Raw genomic sequence first — 17,658 nt, 5'->3', positions numbered from 1 at the left:
CTGATCATTATTTGTCAGTTCGCCAATGGTGCCCGGATTTTGATCCATTTAATGTTTCCTTGGAACGCTTGGCAGTTTGGGTTCGATTTCCATGCCTTCCAATTGAATATTTTAATGAGGATTTTCTTATGCGATTGGGGAGGAAGATAGGAGATCCTATCAGAGTGGATAATAACACTAGCCGAGTGACAAGAGGGCATTTTGCGAGATTATGTGTTGAAGTTGATGTTACGAAGCCTCTTTTGTCGAAATTCAAGCTGAACCGGAGAGTTCGACGTATTGAATATGAGGGGTTGCATATGGTTTGTTTTTCATGTGGAATTTTTGGGCATATGAAGGATAATTGTCCTTCGTTGCGGAAAGAGTTGCAGCCAGAGAATGTAGAGAATGTGCCTAATTCGGTTCATAGTAACCCTGCTCCTAAGGTGGCTCAGTTACCCGAGAATCAGGTGGTTAATCCAGCTGTTTTAGATGATTTTGGTGATTGGATGCTGGTTAAGAAAGATAGAAGACGTAATCAACGTCCTCAGGAAAAACCTGTATTTAAATTTGGGTCAGGTGATCATGGTCCGAGGGAGTCAAACAAGGGTAAATCAACGATGAAGGCCAATAATAACCCCTTTAGTTCTCTAGTTATTCTCCAGGATTCTGAGACTCATATAGAACATAATACGACTCCACCAGTGGTACAAGATTTTCGTCCTGTCTTGGGCAAGAAAAAGCTACGGGATTCTAAAGGGAAGGGTCAAGTGGTTTCTACTGTGACAAGAGAGGAGACTCCCAATATTGCTTTAGATTCCTATGTGAGATCTAATGGGCCTGCTGTGCAAAGTTCAGTTCTAAAAATTAGAGGGGTTTCGAGTGGATCAGGGGGATCTTCTAGAAAAGCTGCTGCACAAGATGACCATGTAGTTGTTCAAGGGAATAATAGAACGAATCAGTCAAAGACTTGGGTTGTTTCTAACTCGAAATTGGTGGGACTTGCAAATTTAGAAACAGAATTGGATAGGAATAAACATGATAATTTTAATGATCCGTCATTTCCTCATCCAACCCGTCCCAATATCCCAGCAGCTAATGGAGATGGTAATCAGGATATGAATCTTGACGATGATGCGATGATAATTGTTGCTCAGACTTCCTTGAATGAATTTCAGAATAGTGGTTTAATTGGTAAGATGCCTTCTAATGAGGGGTCTTACTAGATTTTTCGTTCTATTATAGGTTCAGTCATCCTCGTGGCTTTCTTTTCTCTCTTATTTTTAATGATTATTGGAGTTTGGAATTGTCAGGGTGCTGCTTCTTCTAATTTTCTGAGAGCTTTTAAGGAATACAATCGTATCTATAAGCCTCAGATTTTTTGTTTGGTTGAGCCTCGAATTTCTGGCCATTCAGCTGATAATGTTTGTAAACAGCTAGGTTATGATAATTGGGTTCGTGTCGAGACTTTTGGTTTCAGTGGAGGCATCTGGATTTTATGGTCAGAAATATTTTTTAAGTTAACGCTTGTGTCGACAGATCCGCAATTTATTACATGCAATGTGTTACTTGATAATGGGGACTCGTGGTTAGTGAGTTTTGTGTATGCCAGCCCTGACATTAGTTTACGAAGACGTTTGTGGCATTCGGTTCTGGGTTTCAATGGAAGTGAGAAAAGTTGGTTACTGTTGGGAGATTTTAATTCTTTTACAAGCGAGAATGAACAAACCGGCTATGTTAATGTTCACAGTATTGGGGCTAGTGATTTTCGGCAATGGATTTTTGATAACTCACTTATTGATTTGGGTTTTGAAGGTACCCCTTTTACTTGGAGTAAGGGTGGTATTAATTCTTCTTATAAAGCTGCTCGATTAGACCGTTGCTTGTGTACTGAGATTTGGCGCATGACATTTTCTAGAGCTACAGTTATTCATGCTCCAAAGTTGCATTCTGATCATTGTCCTATTTTTATGAATTGCTTTGGAGTTACAAATTCTTCTGTTCGTCGTTTTCATTTTCAAGCGGCTTGGACAGCTCACAAAGATTTTGTTGATGTTGTTTCCCGTGGTTGGAAGCAAAATACTTCTTTATTTGATAATTTGAAATCAACCAAAGACTCATTAAGCCAATGGAACCGATCTGAGTTTGGGAATATTTTTCATAATAAGCAGAGGTTGATCCGTCGAATTGATGGTGTTCAAAAAAGCTTAGCTATCCGGCGAACGAGAGGTTTAGTGAAGCTGGAATTTAATCTGAGACGACAGCTTGAAGATGTTTTGAAGCAGGAAGAATTATACTGGTTTCAACAATCTAGGGAGGAATGGATTGTTTCTGGTGAGAGAAATACAAGGTTTTATCATCTTTCTACCGTGATTAAACGCAAGAAGCAGCAAATTCTCAAGCTGAGAAATGGGAACAATGTGTGGATTGAAGATTCTAGTCAACTTAAAGAGCTTGCTAGCGGTTACTATCAGGAGCTGTATTCGAAAGATTTGGCGGTTGACTGCAGCCATTTTGTTAGACCTGATGGGCCTGCTCTTTCTTCTTCTCAACGGTTGCTTCTGGATCGTCCTTTTTCTCATGATGAAGTATATGATGCTTTGCGCCTTATGTCTCCTTACAAGGCTCCAGGACCCGATGGTCTACAAGCAGTTTTCTTTCAGAAATCTTGGTCTGCGGTAGGTTTACAGGTTTCAGCGTTTATTATTGAGGTCTTGGGCGGGAGGGAGTTTCCAGAGGAAGTTAATGAAACGGTGCTGACTCTTATTCCTAAAATTGCTTGTCCAGAATTTATTTCTCAGTTCAGACCAATTAGCTTATGTAACGTGATCTATAAGCTTGTTACAAAAGTGTTGATTAACAGATTGAAAGATGTTTTGAGCTCTCTCATTGGATTGGAACAAAGTAGCTTCGTTCCTGGCCGACAAATTATTGATAACATTGTGGTGTTTCAAGAAGTTTTGCACACTATGAGAACGTCTAAGCGGTCAGGGGGTTTTATGGCGATTAAAATTGATCTTGAAAAGGCTTATGATAGACTAGATTGGGATTTTATTCAGTGGGTGTTGGGTTCTTACCACTTTTCCGATGCTTGGATTTCTAATATTATGAATTGTGTTAGAACATCTTCTATGTCAGTGTTATGGAATGGTGAGAAGTTAGAATCTTTTAAACCGACTCGTGGTGTGCGACAAGGCGATCCAATGTCTTCATATCTTTTTGTTATGTGTATTGAACAACTTTCGAGAATGTTTAAACAGCTTGTTCGTCAAGGCAGATGGAAGCCGATTCCTATCTCGAGTAATGGTCCGATGATTTCTCATCTTATGTTCGCGGATGATATGGTTTTGTTCGCAGAAGCTTCTGTGGAACAGTTGGATTTGATTTTATCATGTTTGGATGACTTTGCTAAGGCTTCCGGGCAGAAAGTGAATTTAGCTAAGTCTTCTCTTTATTTGTCGCCTTTTGTTGATAGTGATTTGGCGTCACTTTTGTCTTCAAGGTCAGGTATTCCTTTGACTGCTGATTTGGGAAAATACTTGGGTGTGCCATCTATTCATGGGAGGATTTCAGTCTCAACATATAGTAGTATTTTGGATAAAATGAGAGGCAGACTTGATGGCTGGAAGGCGAGAGCTCTATCAAAAGCTGGACGAATAACGTTAGTTCAATCAGTTCTTAATGCTATTCCTGTTTTTGTGATGCAGAGTGCTCTTTTACCGATATCGCTTTGCAATGAAATAGAGAAAATATGCAGGAACTTTATTTGGCATGGGAAGGATATGAAGCCAGCTGTACATCTGATTAATTGGGATACAATGTCCTTGCCGAAGCGGTTAGGTGGTCTTGGCATCAGAAATATGCGACAAATGAATCAGGCTCTATTAGGGAAGTTGTGTTGGCGAGCTTACAAGAATCCGCAAGCTTTGTGGGTTAGGTGCCTTTTCAATAAATATGAGTCGGGTTTTGTTCATTGGGAAGTCGCTAAGCGAGCTAATGGTTCAGTCAATTGGAAATCTTTTTGTTATGGTTTGGAGCTACTTCGAAAAGGGATAGTTGTAGATGTGAATAATGGGATGCACACTAGATTTTGGCTGGATGATTGGCTTCCGGTTGGGCCTCTTTGGAATTTTGCACTTAAACCGTTGATTGAGTTGAATATGCAGGTTTGTGTTCGATATTTCTAGGTTCCTAATGTAGGCTGGAATTGGGACATTTTAAATTCTCTTCTTCCTACTGATGTCCTTTTATATTTCCAATCAATTACTTTAGTTGATGATATGTCGTGTTTGGATGGTTTTGCGTGGAAGCATTCTTCTTCTGGCTTATATACAGTTAAGTCAGGGTTTGATACGTTTTATTCAGAAGTGTCAGGATCTAATATGGATTGGCAAGGGCTGTGGAAGGTTAGGGTGCCACAGCGAATTCAAGTGTTTTTGTGGGAAGTGGCACATGAGAAAATCATGGTTAATGTTCAACGCCGAAAGCGAGAATTTATTGATTATGATTTATGTCCTCTTTGTGGAGTTGCAAGTGAATCTGTTTTGCATGCTCTACGAGATTGCCAACATGTGAAACAAATTTGGAATTCCCTTTTACCTACCAATTTCGTTTCTCCATTTTTTGATATTTTGAATGTGCCTTTATGGCTATCTGCTAATATAGAAAAAGTAGGGTTATTGGCTAATGGAATACCATGGGATGTGCTTTTTAGTTCGGCTGTTTGGTGGTTATGGAAGCGAAGAAACTTGTTGGTTTTTAATGAGAATAATGACCAGGATACTATTGATGCGTCCTTTATTCAGCTTCGAGCAAAAGAATATATTCATGCATGGAGGTTTTCGATGCAGGCTGGGTCTGGACCGAGAGGCCGGTCTTTGAAGTATGTTGGGTGGAAGCCGCCAGAAACAGGCTGGGTGGTAGTGAATTCCGATGGTAGTGCATTGTTGTCAGCAGGAAGAGCAAGTTGTGCAGGTTGTTTTCGAAACAATGAAGGTAGATGGCTTTTGGGCTTTCAACGGTTTTTGGGCAATTGTGGAGCAATGGAAGCTGAGCTATGGGGAATATATTATGCTTTAGTATTAGCATGGGATTCAGGGTGGAAGAAGATTGAAATTCAAACGGATTCTCAACTCGCGTTAGATTTACTTGCAGGTAGAGGTGCAGGAGTTTTTAGAGTTGCTAATTTGGTGAGGAATTGTCGTGATCTTATCAATAGAAGCTGGGAAGTCAAGATGGTAAAAATTTACAGGGAAGCAAATGCGGTAGCGGATCGTTTGACTAGTTTAACCATTGGTGATGATTTTAATTTGAAAATTCATCAATGGCCTCCTGTTACTATTAAATTTTTACTGGCTGCTGATAGGTTGGGGCTTTCATGGCCTAGATTAATAAAATAAGGGCTCTATCCCTCTTTTTCTAAAAAAAAAAAAAAAGTTTCATTACAAAAACATCTTTAAGAGATTTTATGAGATATACCTTCAAAATTATATATTATCTCTTAAATCTAATTGGACCACATATATATAATCTAATCATTCATCTTTCAGCCCATCAAATAAAATCTTTTTAAAAAACTAAAATTTAATTTTTAGTCCTTAAGTTTTGTTACTATTAATACTTGATACTTGTATTTTTTAAAAAGTAAACTATTTGCTTCTATTACACTTATATCTTTTCGTTTATTTCATAATTAGTATTTAAAATAATTTACTACTTAATCCTCATGTGTTATAATTATTTAAAGTTTTATTTCTTATTAATTATTCAGTTATTTATAAATTTTTTTTTCATTTTTTCTATCTTTCATATGAAATAGATAAAATCAAAACCCAACTTAACAGATTTTAAATTAGAACCATTTAAAATTAAGTATTAGGGGTGAGTATTCGGTCGATTCGATTTAAAATTAAACTGAATAAATTAAAAATTAAAATTTTAATATTTATAAAAATCGAATCGAATCGATCTGTATGATTCAATTCGGTTCAATTTAATTTGAAATTTTAATAATTTTTTTATTTTTTATATTTTATTTTTAATATTTTAAAATTTAATTTGAATATTTTAATTTTAATATGATCTAATCTCTCTATATTATATTATTATCACTAATCGGTTCAGTTTGATTTTTTCAATTTTTTTATGATTAAAATCAAATCGAATTAAAATAATTAAAATTTTTAAAATTAAAAACTGAATCAAATCGAAATAAATAAAAAATTAAATTAAAATTTTAAATTAATTTAATTTAATTGATTTTTTTTATTTAAACCGAATACTGAATCTTACTAAATATAACCGTTTAGTTATATTTTTTTATGTTATCAAATATTTTTATAATAGAAAAATTAATATTGTTATAAAATTTTTACTCTTAATTATAATATTTATATTATAATATTTATTGTAGTGTGTATATATTAATATATAAAAATGATATTAGTGAGGGATAATATAATTAATTTTTAAGGGTAAAAAATGCAATTAAGCGTTATTTTATGGGGAAAAGTAGGTGGTTCTCAATTTTTTTTAAAAGTAATTTGGATGGCTATGATAATTTATTGTCTCTTTATTTTCTTTAATTTGATGGGCAATTAGGAATATAATAACAAAGGGATTTAAACACATGAGATTCTTAATTAAAAAGAATAATTATAAAATTAAAAAAAAATTATTGTGGGAATGGAATGGACCCTCCCAGGAATTATCTCCCGTGAGATGGAAAGACAAATGATGACTAGGATTTGACCTCTTTTCTCCTGCTCACTTCAGCTTTTTGTTTGCCAAAACTCTCTGCCGGCCCACCTTCTTCCACCATCTTATTCTTTTGAAAAAAAATTACTATTTAATTTCTATAAAAAAATTTATTAATTAATTTTTACTTTTAAAATATTTATTAAAATATTTTTATATTTTAAAAAATTTATTAATTAATTTTTTTATTAATTTTAATTTTTAAATAATATAAAAAAATTTAAAATATCATTGATACAAAAAAATTAATTAATAAATTTTTTATAAATTTAAAAAATTAATTAATAAATTTTTAAGATTAGTGGCATTTACTTGTATTTTTGTTTTGATTGCTGGTTTCCGACTAGAATCTCTCTTCTCTATTCTTCGGTCGATAACGTATGGCTTAGACTATTGTCAATGAGAGCGTTCATTTTTCTACCTCAAAAATAGCATCAATTCTTTAAGAAGACATTAAGATATTTCTGCTTCCCAATTAAAGTTTTTTGTTAAAGATTTTTCAGATTTTAGGGTTATAAGATTTCATGTGCCGGTTATTTATGTGCTTTAAAACTCTTATTGACAAATAATTTTGATTATAAATATAATCTTTTATTTTTTTTAAAAAATCCTAACCAATAACAAATTTTGTGTAATTTTAACTATTTTTTCGAGTTTGGATTTCTCATTTATTTATTTATTTTTTTAACAGAAGCCTCATTTATTTATTTTACTTTATATATTCAATCATATGATAAAGAAATAGAAAAGGCTACCATTGCATAGTTCAAATATATACTCAGCACTTGCCTCTTTTGTATAAAAAAGGGTAAATTTATACATAAATAATAATTTCTCTGAAGGAAAAACCCCACATTCGTATCTGAATTTGGAGAGCTCTCGCTTTTCTCAGCTGCAGAACTCAATCTTTTATCTTTCTTTGAGGAAGGTACCTTTTTAAAAAGCTCGACATTAGCTGTTCAATTGCTTTTCTTTTTCTTTTTTTTTTTTGTTCATCATTACTGTTGGGTCTGGGAAAATTTCATCTTCTTTTTTACACTGGAAGTAAATTCTAGTTTTCTTTCCTCAGAAAGCTTACGATTACAACATGATCATTCGATATGGGTTTTTTCTCTGGTGATTAATGTAGTAGAAGGAGCTGAATCTGAGATATGGTTGTGGCTGCGGTGGCTTTGATTTTGGGTGTCCTATTGGGAGGTTTTATTTTGATTCCTCGACACCTGAAATCTGGTTTTTTTTTTTCCCCCTTTCCTCTGTTTCCTGCCTATTTCTTTTCAATGTATTCCCAATTTGTAGCTAAATTTTCAGATAGACAGAGACTCAGTAGATGCTTTTGATATGTTTTGATGGGTAAATCATAAATGTTTGCTCAATGCAGCTCAAAGACAAAAGGTGAACTCCAGTGTTAGCGAGAAGAAGGTGAGTGTAATACTAGGAACTTCAAGGCATTCCTAAAAGGGTGTTATGCTTTTGAAATTCCAGTGGTTAACTTTCATTGCATTCTCAACTTTCATTGAGTTTTGAACAGCTCAATGGCTTTCTGGTGCCCTTTGCTTTCATAGCTTTGGAATCAGCTTTTCCTTCAATAACTTTTTGTGCATAGATGATTGACAGCCTTTACAAAATAGATTCAATGGGCTTGAAAATTTGAAGTAATAAACAATATGCTGATAGAAAATATATGCAAATTTGACCCCTCTTCAGGGTTTAAGTGCATAGTTTTAACTTATCGGATAATTTCAAAGATGTGGCAAAATCACAAGTTAGGTGTTGATATAAAAAAACAAAAAATAAATCCATTCAAGAGTCAGTAAATTAGTCAAATTAAAAAATTAATTTAAAAAAAACCCTAAATAGAGATTATATTCTACATTCAACATATTCAGAGTTTGTCAATTCCTCAACATTGAAGTCAATCCAGCAATGTCTGATTATTGTATAAAGTAAATGAAAGGACGTTATTTTAAAAAGCGTAATTCTCAGGGATCATTTGATAATTTAGCCCAACATTAATGAATGCTAGAACGTTTTTCAAGCGTCTAGTTCAAATGAGAGATTTTACGGTTTGTGGTTTTAATAGATAAATTAACATACAGACAATTGGTATGTAAATGTTCCATTCACATTTCTAGTAGGGAAATATTTTGTAAATTGACAAAAAAAATGTATATAATTCCACAGATTTTTTTTTTTTGCATACTTCCTCATTTCTAACGGGATGTATAAATTACATATATTACAGAACAAATATAACTGCAAATTACAAATAACAGCCCAGAGAACAAGATGGCCTAAATTGAAGAATGAAATTGATCGAATGGAGATTTCTCTAAACATGAGGCTAAAAATTCCTAAACTCTCTGAAAATCAATCAATAATGAACTAGCCAACCCCATCAAAGGTACAACGTAATCCACCAAGAAATGTGTTCCCCAAACCCATTGGATCTTTTGTAAATTAAACCCAATTTTCTAGCCATCAAACTTCTTAGGCTGTCGCCACTGTGCCAAATTCTTTGCCAAAGAGCCAAGGAAAGAGGCTTTGGGAGGAGCTCCCTTCTTCCCATACAAATGTTTTCCTCCCAAGTCCGTGTAAATTGGACCCTTGTCCTTGCTTCTGTCAATCTGCAAGAAATTGAAAATGAAAATTACAAGAAAAAAAAAAGGAAAATTCAGATCTATCTTCCTCAGATGTGGAAAAAGAGACCAGTCAATAATGGGCAATTCTGAGACAAATAATAATCAAAATGACAATAAATTCACAGAAGGCTTTGACTAACAAACCTTGTTTATTTTCCCATTCTTCAAGTGGTACCGTATACTAGACCAATTTATAGACTGAGAGAAGTGTGAACGGAGTGCAGAAATGGGATATAAGAAGTTATCCACCAGCATTGCAATGAATACCTGTTGCATTGCCAATCATTTTGTGAACATTACATTAGTGTCGAGTCATCAGGGTTTAGTGTTTACATCACACCCTAGCTCGCTTGCTGTTTGGATTTGGACTTCTACTAGAAATGAAAAAAATTATTATTTAGTTCCTGTAGTAAAGTAATTTATTAGTTAATTCCTCAATTTTGAAAAAATACATTAAAACATCCGTGAAATTTTTTTTAAAAAAAATTCTATTAATTAGTCTTTTCATTAATTTTAAACGTTAAATATGCTAGTATTTCGTCCATATAATATGAAAAAATTTATTAGTTGGTCCTTTAGTTATGTAAAAATGTCTACTGATTAGTCCTTTCGTATTGAGTACATTTTAAATTTTTCTATAATATTAAAAAGCTAAAATTAATAAAGGGAGTAATCAATAGACTTTTTAAAATATTAAGGATGCTTTAATAGATTTTTTAAAATTAAGAGACTAGCTAATAAGTTTTTCTATATTAAAAGAACCAAATAGTAATTTTTTCATTAAAAATTAGAACCTTTATGCGAATATACTGAATTATTGGTAGCTCCCATATCTCCAAAGAAAACCATTCCTCTTAGATCATTAATCATCTTTTTACCCAGCTTAATTATACATCATATCATGTCAGCTAATAAGGAGAGTCTGAAACTTTTAGTTTTAAGAGCCAAAGGAGATTAAAATCCTCCACCAAAATATATGATGCTAAGTAACTAACTAGAAGAATGTCAACGTAAAGGCCAGTTGTGGTATTTAAATTAAAGCAGACAATTATCCAGGACAATGTAAAACACTTGGGCCACAGAAAATTTAACAAATCAATTCCAAACAAAATGCAACTGCACCAAATAACTAGAAATACTCACGAGGACCCAGTTATAAGAAGCAAGAGAGAGTCGAGGTGCCTCAGGGGACAGCATGTTGCATAGTTGAACTTCTACCCTCGTCAGATTCCACATCGAGAAAAGTTCTATAAAGGTGCACACAGCTAGGCAAGTGACCAGTAATAAACCTGGGCAAAGGCATATCACTCAGCTTAAAGGACACATCATGACATTGCATAAACAGAAAGCCAATGTCAGCTCTAACTCTAAATCCTTATTTCCAATATATCACATTTTGCCAGATGAATTTTACCCACACATGCAAAAGGAAAAGAAAAAAAATGCCTGAATTTTAGATTTATGAGCGACAAAAACAATTATGTTATCATTAAGCCAAAAAGAAAAAGAAGATTTCTGGTTTCAGAAATATATCGATCACTACATTTGCTGTGTGATCATATGTTCCTTACTGAAACGCCTCAAACAGGATGAAGTTGTATTGGGAGTTCTAATTGCTGCAACACTTTCACAAAAAGGTTAAAAAGACAGCCAAATGGGAAGCATCTTCACAGATCCTTCTAAAAGCCACAACCCTACATGTTTGACCTTAAGCTTAGAGTACCACTGTCCCCGGTCCCCAAAAGGAGTTATAATTTCCATCTGAATCAGCATTCAACTTTTGCTCTTCTTTATTGACAGGTGAATCATCAAACTGAAGAACAGTTACTGTACTCACCTTTAGAAACAAATATTGTTTCCTCATGTGCATAACCTCGGATATAGATTCGCAGTGCTGCAGCAACATGAGTCATAGACATAAAGTATGGCGCCACAAACCCCCATGACAAATAGCAGTGGGAAGAAAATAATGCACGGTTCATTAGCCAATTAACCTTCGTTGTATATGATTCCAAAACAAACGTTTGCTTCCTCAAGTAATTCCAATACCTAGATAAAAGTCAGTATGTCAGCATGGAATAAATTTAGAACATTAATGTCTAAACAATTAGATGTTACAAACCTTGAAAAACTAAGATCACTAGCAAGGGGGTGTGGAAAAACAGCAACTGGAGGGGATGTAATAAGCCTCTTATGAGCCCCTAGAAATGGATGAGAAAATGAACTATCAATGATGATAGCCAAGGCTAACACAAACTTGTTCCATGTGGAGTTGAGAGAAAGGCGGCTTCTAACTAAAACTAAAATCAGCAAATGTATGAATTCATTACCAGCTATAGCTGCAAGAGTCATATCATCAGAGTATCCACCATCTCTCAGTCCTGAGACCACACCATAGCGGTCATGTCTAAAATCATCAGCATGCATCTGACAGCATCCAGAATAATTAAGCCAGCTTTTCAATCCTGTGCAAGTTTTAAAGCATACTGGTAGATACTTACCATCATGCACCCACCCCATAGGAAGAATGTTTTCCCACCAGTGGCAAAGCCCATTGAGCAAGGCTGTTCATAGAAATAATTCAACATTCTCATGATTAGAAGCTAGAAGGATATAACATTGGATCACAGTCAAGCCGGTTAAAAAAAGATAACTCTCATAACAATACCAGTCTACAAATAACAGATCCATGAGTACTAGTAATTCTTTTTCAATAGGAAATGCAAGTCCAAATCAATTGCACAAAATTTAGATCAAATTGATTGGGGGCATCCTGTCCCCAAAAAATTCAATATGTGTATGCATTATACATAGAATAAAAGATTAAAAAGATGAATGCCACTTCTGCCCAGAGTGTTCATTTATAACATCATTGCAAATTTAGTAAATTTGAAGAGACATACCAAGTTTAAATTTCTAAGATCATTAGCAACCTGAAACTTCGTTAAGAAATATCATCATGGTATTATTCTTATTGAAATTGAAAATAAAGTGTTGCAAGAGCCAATAACATGAGCTTTCTATCCTATTTCAAGTGAACTAAGCCCACAATTATATCTATATAACAAACTATATAACCTGCATAATTGTCATAAAGATTAGAAAATGTATAAGGAAAACTAAAGAAACAGGAAACGGTTAATAAGTATGTTATACCATGTGATATTCATAGATGCAGTAGCTTCCTAAACTCCCTGAAGGCAGATCAAGAGGGTATCCAGTTTGAATAAATATCTGTATGTTATTACCAAAGAGTTAAAATGATAAAAAAAATCCATACATGTCTCTACACCAGTACACCCATAAATAGTGTTAAACTGACATACCTCAGGATTTTTTTCCATTTCAGCAGTGAGTGCTCCAATAGAACCAGGGTGCAGCCTAACATCATCATCCAAAAATAACACATACTTGCTGTCTTTATGCATTTTCTCTACGCCAAACTAGACATAACCACCATGAAACAAATTAAATGCTTACATAAACATAAATCTGGAAAAATAAAAACAAAGGCAACAAGAACAAGAAGTAAGGCAGGTTAAACTTGCTACATGATCTTGCGAATATCTTTCCTAGATTTCTAAATGCAATCCATATAGGAAGGAGATACAATGTTCAGTACAATCAAGCATCTACCCAAGGCAGAAAATCCTAATTGGTGATAACTTTTTAATTCATAGCTGCCATAGTTAACTAAAAGAACATGGCAAAACCAATTAATTGTTGCAGAACTGTTACATACCAACTGGTTGTGAATTTTCTGACTACAAGTTGTTGACAAACCAGCTACAATAACTGTAGCATCAACATCATCCTGCATAAATTTTAAAAAAAAATAATTAATTAATACTAATAATAGTAACAATAAACAAAAATTTGAGAGTCAATAAAGCAAAATTATAGATTCAGTTAGAGCATTCCTAATTTTCCATGATGCTCATGGCACAGGAGTCTGTAATTATTTGTCCATTTTCCATATCAAAACTTCCTTTACTCTTTGAACTGGATGCATCATTGGTTTACTTTCAAAATTGCCCTTAACCTGAAAGGTTTGAGCATGTGCAAAAAAAAAAAAGTGTGCACATGCACATGCACAGAGCAATGGAAAACTAAAACAGTTCCTTATGAATGCTAATACAATTAATGATGCTCCATCATAGGGATGGATTTCCCAAGATGTACAAACAAATTGGGATAGCAGGAGCATCTTATAATAGGTGTCAACTCCATGCACATGGTATTATAATTAATGTCTTCTCCTGATTGATGCTAGAAAATTCAAATAAATTTATACCTTAAACTCTGCTATTATCCGAGACACAGCACGGTATGCAGGGTCTTCTGTACTTTCCACTACAAAAAGGAATTCTAGAGGACCACCATACAGAGAAGTGATCTGCATATATTAAACATCCCAAATCATAGTTAATGACACTTCAAACAATATCAATTCTTCTAACCAAAAAGGTGAGATTAGACAAAAATTAGATAGAGTTACAAATAGTAGAAGGATCAAAGAAACATGGTCCAGATGCTGAAGAATAATTTCAATGATAAAAGTGAGACTTGTCTTCTAAGAATCCAGAAACCCAGGAAACTAAAAAACTTAATCAACTTCATTTGAGAGGAAAAATAATATTTTAAACCTTGAACTTGAAGCCAATAGATCAATAGACAAAAATACTAATATTTACTTCTCTTTGTTGCATGCAATGATAGAAAAGAATAATAATAATAATAATAAAATAAAATCTTCATGCTTAGTACAAGAAAAAAATCTTAGAACTCAAATGTGAAGCCAACGGATTGATAGACATACAGCACTGATTTTAACTTCTCGGTTTAGCTGTGCAGGAAAAGAAGGAAAAGGACACCAAAAGCCTCAGAATGAAGAACTTACTTGACTTCTCCAATTATGTAAATTGTGTTCTCCAAACCCCTTTAAGGGCATAACAACAGTCACTCGAGGCAGATTGACCTGATTTGAGTGTTCCAGCTCATTAATATCATGAAAAAGAAATGCAAAGCTATTGCCAGCTCTCATACTACTTTTCATCAGTTTGATCTCTCTATTCCTGTGGGAAAGAAAATGAACTGATATTTTTAAAAAGCAATGGCAAGTTAAACTAAAATGATAACCATGGATCAATGGTAGACACAGATAGTTTCTGCACTATACTTGATAAATCCTTGTACCTGATAAAAGCAGCAAAAGCCCACCCAATGGCAAGTGTTAAGCAGATCACACATCCCTGCAGCATGAATAAAAGGTTCCCAGTTACAACTACAATATCCTCCTAAAGCATCCAGCACGAGATGGAGAAATGAGGATACAAGTTCAAAAAAGAAGAAAAGGGCAATAAGGTGAAATTAAACAGGACTAATGAAGCAATTAAAAATAATAATACACTAAGCACCTCTGGATGACCTTAAAAGATTCGGTGTAAGAGCCATGATTAAAAAGGAATCATTTGAAAAATAAATAATTAGGTAAAAGAACGTTTTATTAACAAAATAAAATTTGAGGGATGTAATTATTTTAAATTGAAAGAGAATCAATGGAAAATTTGTCACAACCAAACCTTGAGGAAGAAATTATTTTCATAATAACCTGTGATTTTTGACACATAACCAATATAAATAACTAGGAAGGTAAAGTGAAATATCAAAAGGAAAGAAAGATGTCCTTAGAAATCTTGGAAGTATACACATGGTAGTTGATCAGTCGAAGTATCTTGTAAAATGCAATTGTATAATCCCAGATGAAATTTTAAGAAAGAAACTCATGTATGTGACAAAAATTCCAATTCCAATCTGACCTCCAGTATGCTACAAAATTATCATTTCATCCTCACACAACCAAAAGATATAGAAAAGAAAATGAAAGAAAAGAGCTGAAGAGAAAGTTTGAATACTTGAATTCAGTTGAGCTTGTAAAAAACAATTCAATTTATTCTAGGCAACAAATACACCGAACAAAAAATTCAAAAAAGAAATGAAATGTAGAATTCAATTTGCCGTGAAAATTACCAGGAACCAAACAGACTTGGATCTGAATAAGTAACAAAAAGAAAAACAAACAAGATAATGAACAAACCTGGATCTGAAAGAAAACAGCTAAAGGACTACAAAATGATCTGCTGAGAGAGAAGAGAAACAAATCCAAAGAATCCAATACCGGCATTGTTTCCCCCCTCTCTCGCTCTCTCTCTCTCTCTCTCCGAATGTTCCTTTCGGCCCTTTTTTCCCCTTTTTACAGCTCCGAGAAAGAGAACCCTAAATTTCAGGGGGCACAATCTCTCTGCAGCTCTCTCAACACACAGACGAGTCCTTATAAAATGTCCCTCTCAAATAGTCATGGAAGGGAACGGCCAAAAACGACAGAGAGAGAGAGAGGGGGAGGGAGAAGAAAAGAAAAATAAAAATAAAATTTATATATATAATAGTCAAAAAAATGATTTTTTTAAAAAAATAATGCGGGGGAGATGATGGAGGGAGAATTAGATGAGAGGACTGTTAGATGAGAGGCTGTTACTTTGGAGTTTGATAGACAGAAAGATTTTGGGAATAGACACGCTGGCGGTTGGGAATTTGGCGCGTGTGACTGTGACCACCGATTTTTGGAAAAATTATACCCAATAATACTTAGAAAAAAAAATTATAATTTTACCAATTTTTTATTTTAAAGTTTATAATTTATTAATTGTTTTATGAAATTAATGAATTAATTGATAAAAATTTTATTATAAATATTGAATAGTAAAATATTTAACAAATATAATTAATTAATTAATTAAAATTAAATATAATTTAATATATTTTTTAAAATTAAAAAATTGATTAATAATTTTTTTATAATATAAAAATATCAAAATTAAAGAATAATTTTTCAAGAATAAATATATTTATAATTACTTAATTAATTATAGAGCTTTGTGTTCTAACACGGTGATTATTTAATTGATTCAGCTTAAAATTAAATTCAACTGAATAAATTAAAAATTAAAATTTTAATATTTATAAAAATTAAATCAAAATTAATAAAAAATTAAATTAAAATTTTAAATTAATTTAATTTCATTAATTTTTTTGATTTAAATCAAATATTACTCACCCCTATCAACAAGAACCGAATTAATAAAAAAAATATTAACCATTTGCTATTTAACTAATACATCTCTCAAAATGGGAACATATATATGTTAAATGATGCTCAAACTTTTTTATATTATTTATTATTCATTTATTTCAGCAATAAAATAAATACGAAATAATAAATAAAATATTATTTAATTAATTTAATAATATGAATTATTTAATATATTAAATTAACAATTATATTTTTTAATATCCTTTAATTTTAAATTAAAATTATTTGTTTCATTCAAAATTCATTTACTTCCTTAGCACATAAGAAAAACACGTAATTTATGAATGTGATATTATTTTAAATTTTTGTGCGTGAAAAATGTGAAATGAACCCACATGACTTTTATATTTTTCTATATATATTAATTTGAGTTTTGAATAATTTAGAAATAGTTTATTTTATTTATATTTTTATTTATTTATAATTTTTAATATATTTTATTTATTATTTTATAAAATTTAAATTTAAATTATTTAAATAAAAATAATTCATAAGATTATATTAAAAATATAAAACATATTATTAAGCATATATAATAAATTATAATATTATTAAAATTATTAAAAACATATAAATAAAATTAATTTTTTTGAAACGGTTTGAATATCGTATGGGATGAATATTAAAAATTAAATAATTAAATAAATTTAATTTAATATAATTAATTTTTTTAAAATGAAAATCGAAAGAGTATAACGAGAGATTTCTTAATCGTATATAATTAAATTTTTATAATATTTTTTTATTTAATTTTAATATATTTAATATAATTTTTCAGTTTAATTTAGAATCTCAAGAATCACTATTATCTTTTTTTTAACAGCAATAATTATTTATTATAAAATATATATATCACAATTTTGTAATATAAACACATTAATTTATATATTATTGCTATAAATTTATGATATTAAATTTTATATTTTTGGCAATAAAAACTTTTGCCTAATTTTAATATTTTTATTGGGAAAATTGATTGATTCTTGTTTAATTCAATATCATGTCCTAATTAATTTAATTTATAATTTTTTTAGTGTGATTTCAATTTTAAATTAATTTATGTCAATTTTAATTCCAAAAAGGGTAATACATGTTTATTGTGTGTTTAATTCAATATCTACTTTTTTTTTTCTC

General features: G+C 32.0%; 1 protein-coding gene and 1 long non-coding RNA gene across 2 annotated transcripts; one reads left to right on the top strand and one right to left on the bottom strand.

Annotated features, from left to right (window-relative positions):
* Positions 1-7,547: 7,547 nt before the first annotated feature.
* On the top strand, positions 7,548-8,324 carry LOC122723357. Its single transcript, XR_006350289.1, has 2 exons — positions 7,548-7,663; positions 7,805-8,324. It is a non-coding gene; the product is annotated as an uncharacterized LOC122723357 (long non-coding RNA).
* Positions 8,325-8,877: 553 nt separating this feature from the next.
* Positions 8,878-15,857, bottom strand: LOC110610432. The gene is made up of 14 exons (XM_021750350.2): positions 15,472-15,857; positions 14,571-14,626; positions 14,275-14,449; positions 13,669-13,770; positions 13,117-13,188; positions 12,701-12,817; positions 12,531-12,608; positions 11,876-11,938; positions 11,705-11,801; positions 11,497-11,575; positions 11,212-11,423; positions 10,518-10,663; positions 9,519-9,641; positions 8,878-9,359 (listed from the first exon to the last, which is right to left on the bottom strand). Exons 1-14 carry the CDS (start codon positions 15,556-15,558, stop codon positions 9,207-9,209), a joined length of 1,560 nt encoding a protein of 519 aa, XP_021606042.1. The 5' UTR covers positions 15,559-15,857; the 3' UTR covers positions 8,878-9,206.
* Between the last annotated feature and the right edge of the window lie 1,801 nt (positions 15,858-17,658).

This window comes from Manihot esculenta, chromosome 3 (assembly GCF_001659605.2).
Source record: "Manihot esculenta cultivar AM560-2 chromosome 3, M.esculenta_v8, whole genome shotgun sequence".
Taxonomy (NCBI): domain Eukaryota; kingdom Viridiplantae; phylum Streptophyta; class Magnoliopsida; order Malpighiales; family Euphorbiaceae; genus Manihot; species Manihot esculenta.
This window is presented reverse-complemented; position numbering and strand designations above follow the sequence as displayed.

Coding starts and splice junctions, on each gene's coding strand:
- LOC110610432 (XM_021750350.2), bottom strand. CDS start 15,558: ATGCCGGTATTGGATTCTTTGGATTTGTTTCTCTTCTCTCTCAGCAGA. Junction 14,627..15,471: donor CTGTTTTCTTTCAGATCCAG/GTTTGTTCATTA, acceptor TTCATGCTGCAG/GGATGTGTGATCTGCTTAAC. Junction 12,818..13,116: donor AGAAAATTCACAACCAGTTG/GTATGTAACAGT, acceptor GGTTATGTCTAG/TTTGGCGTAGAGAAAATGCA.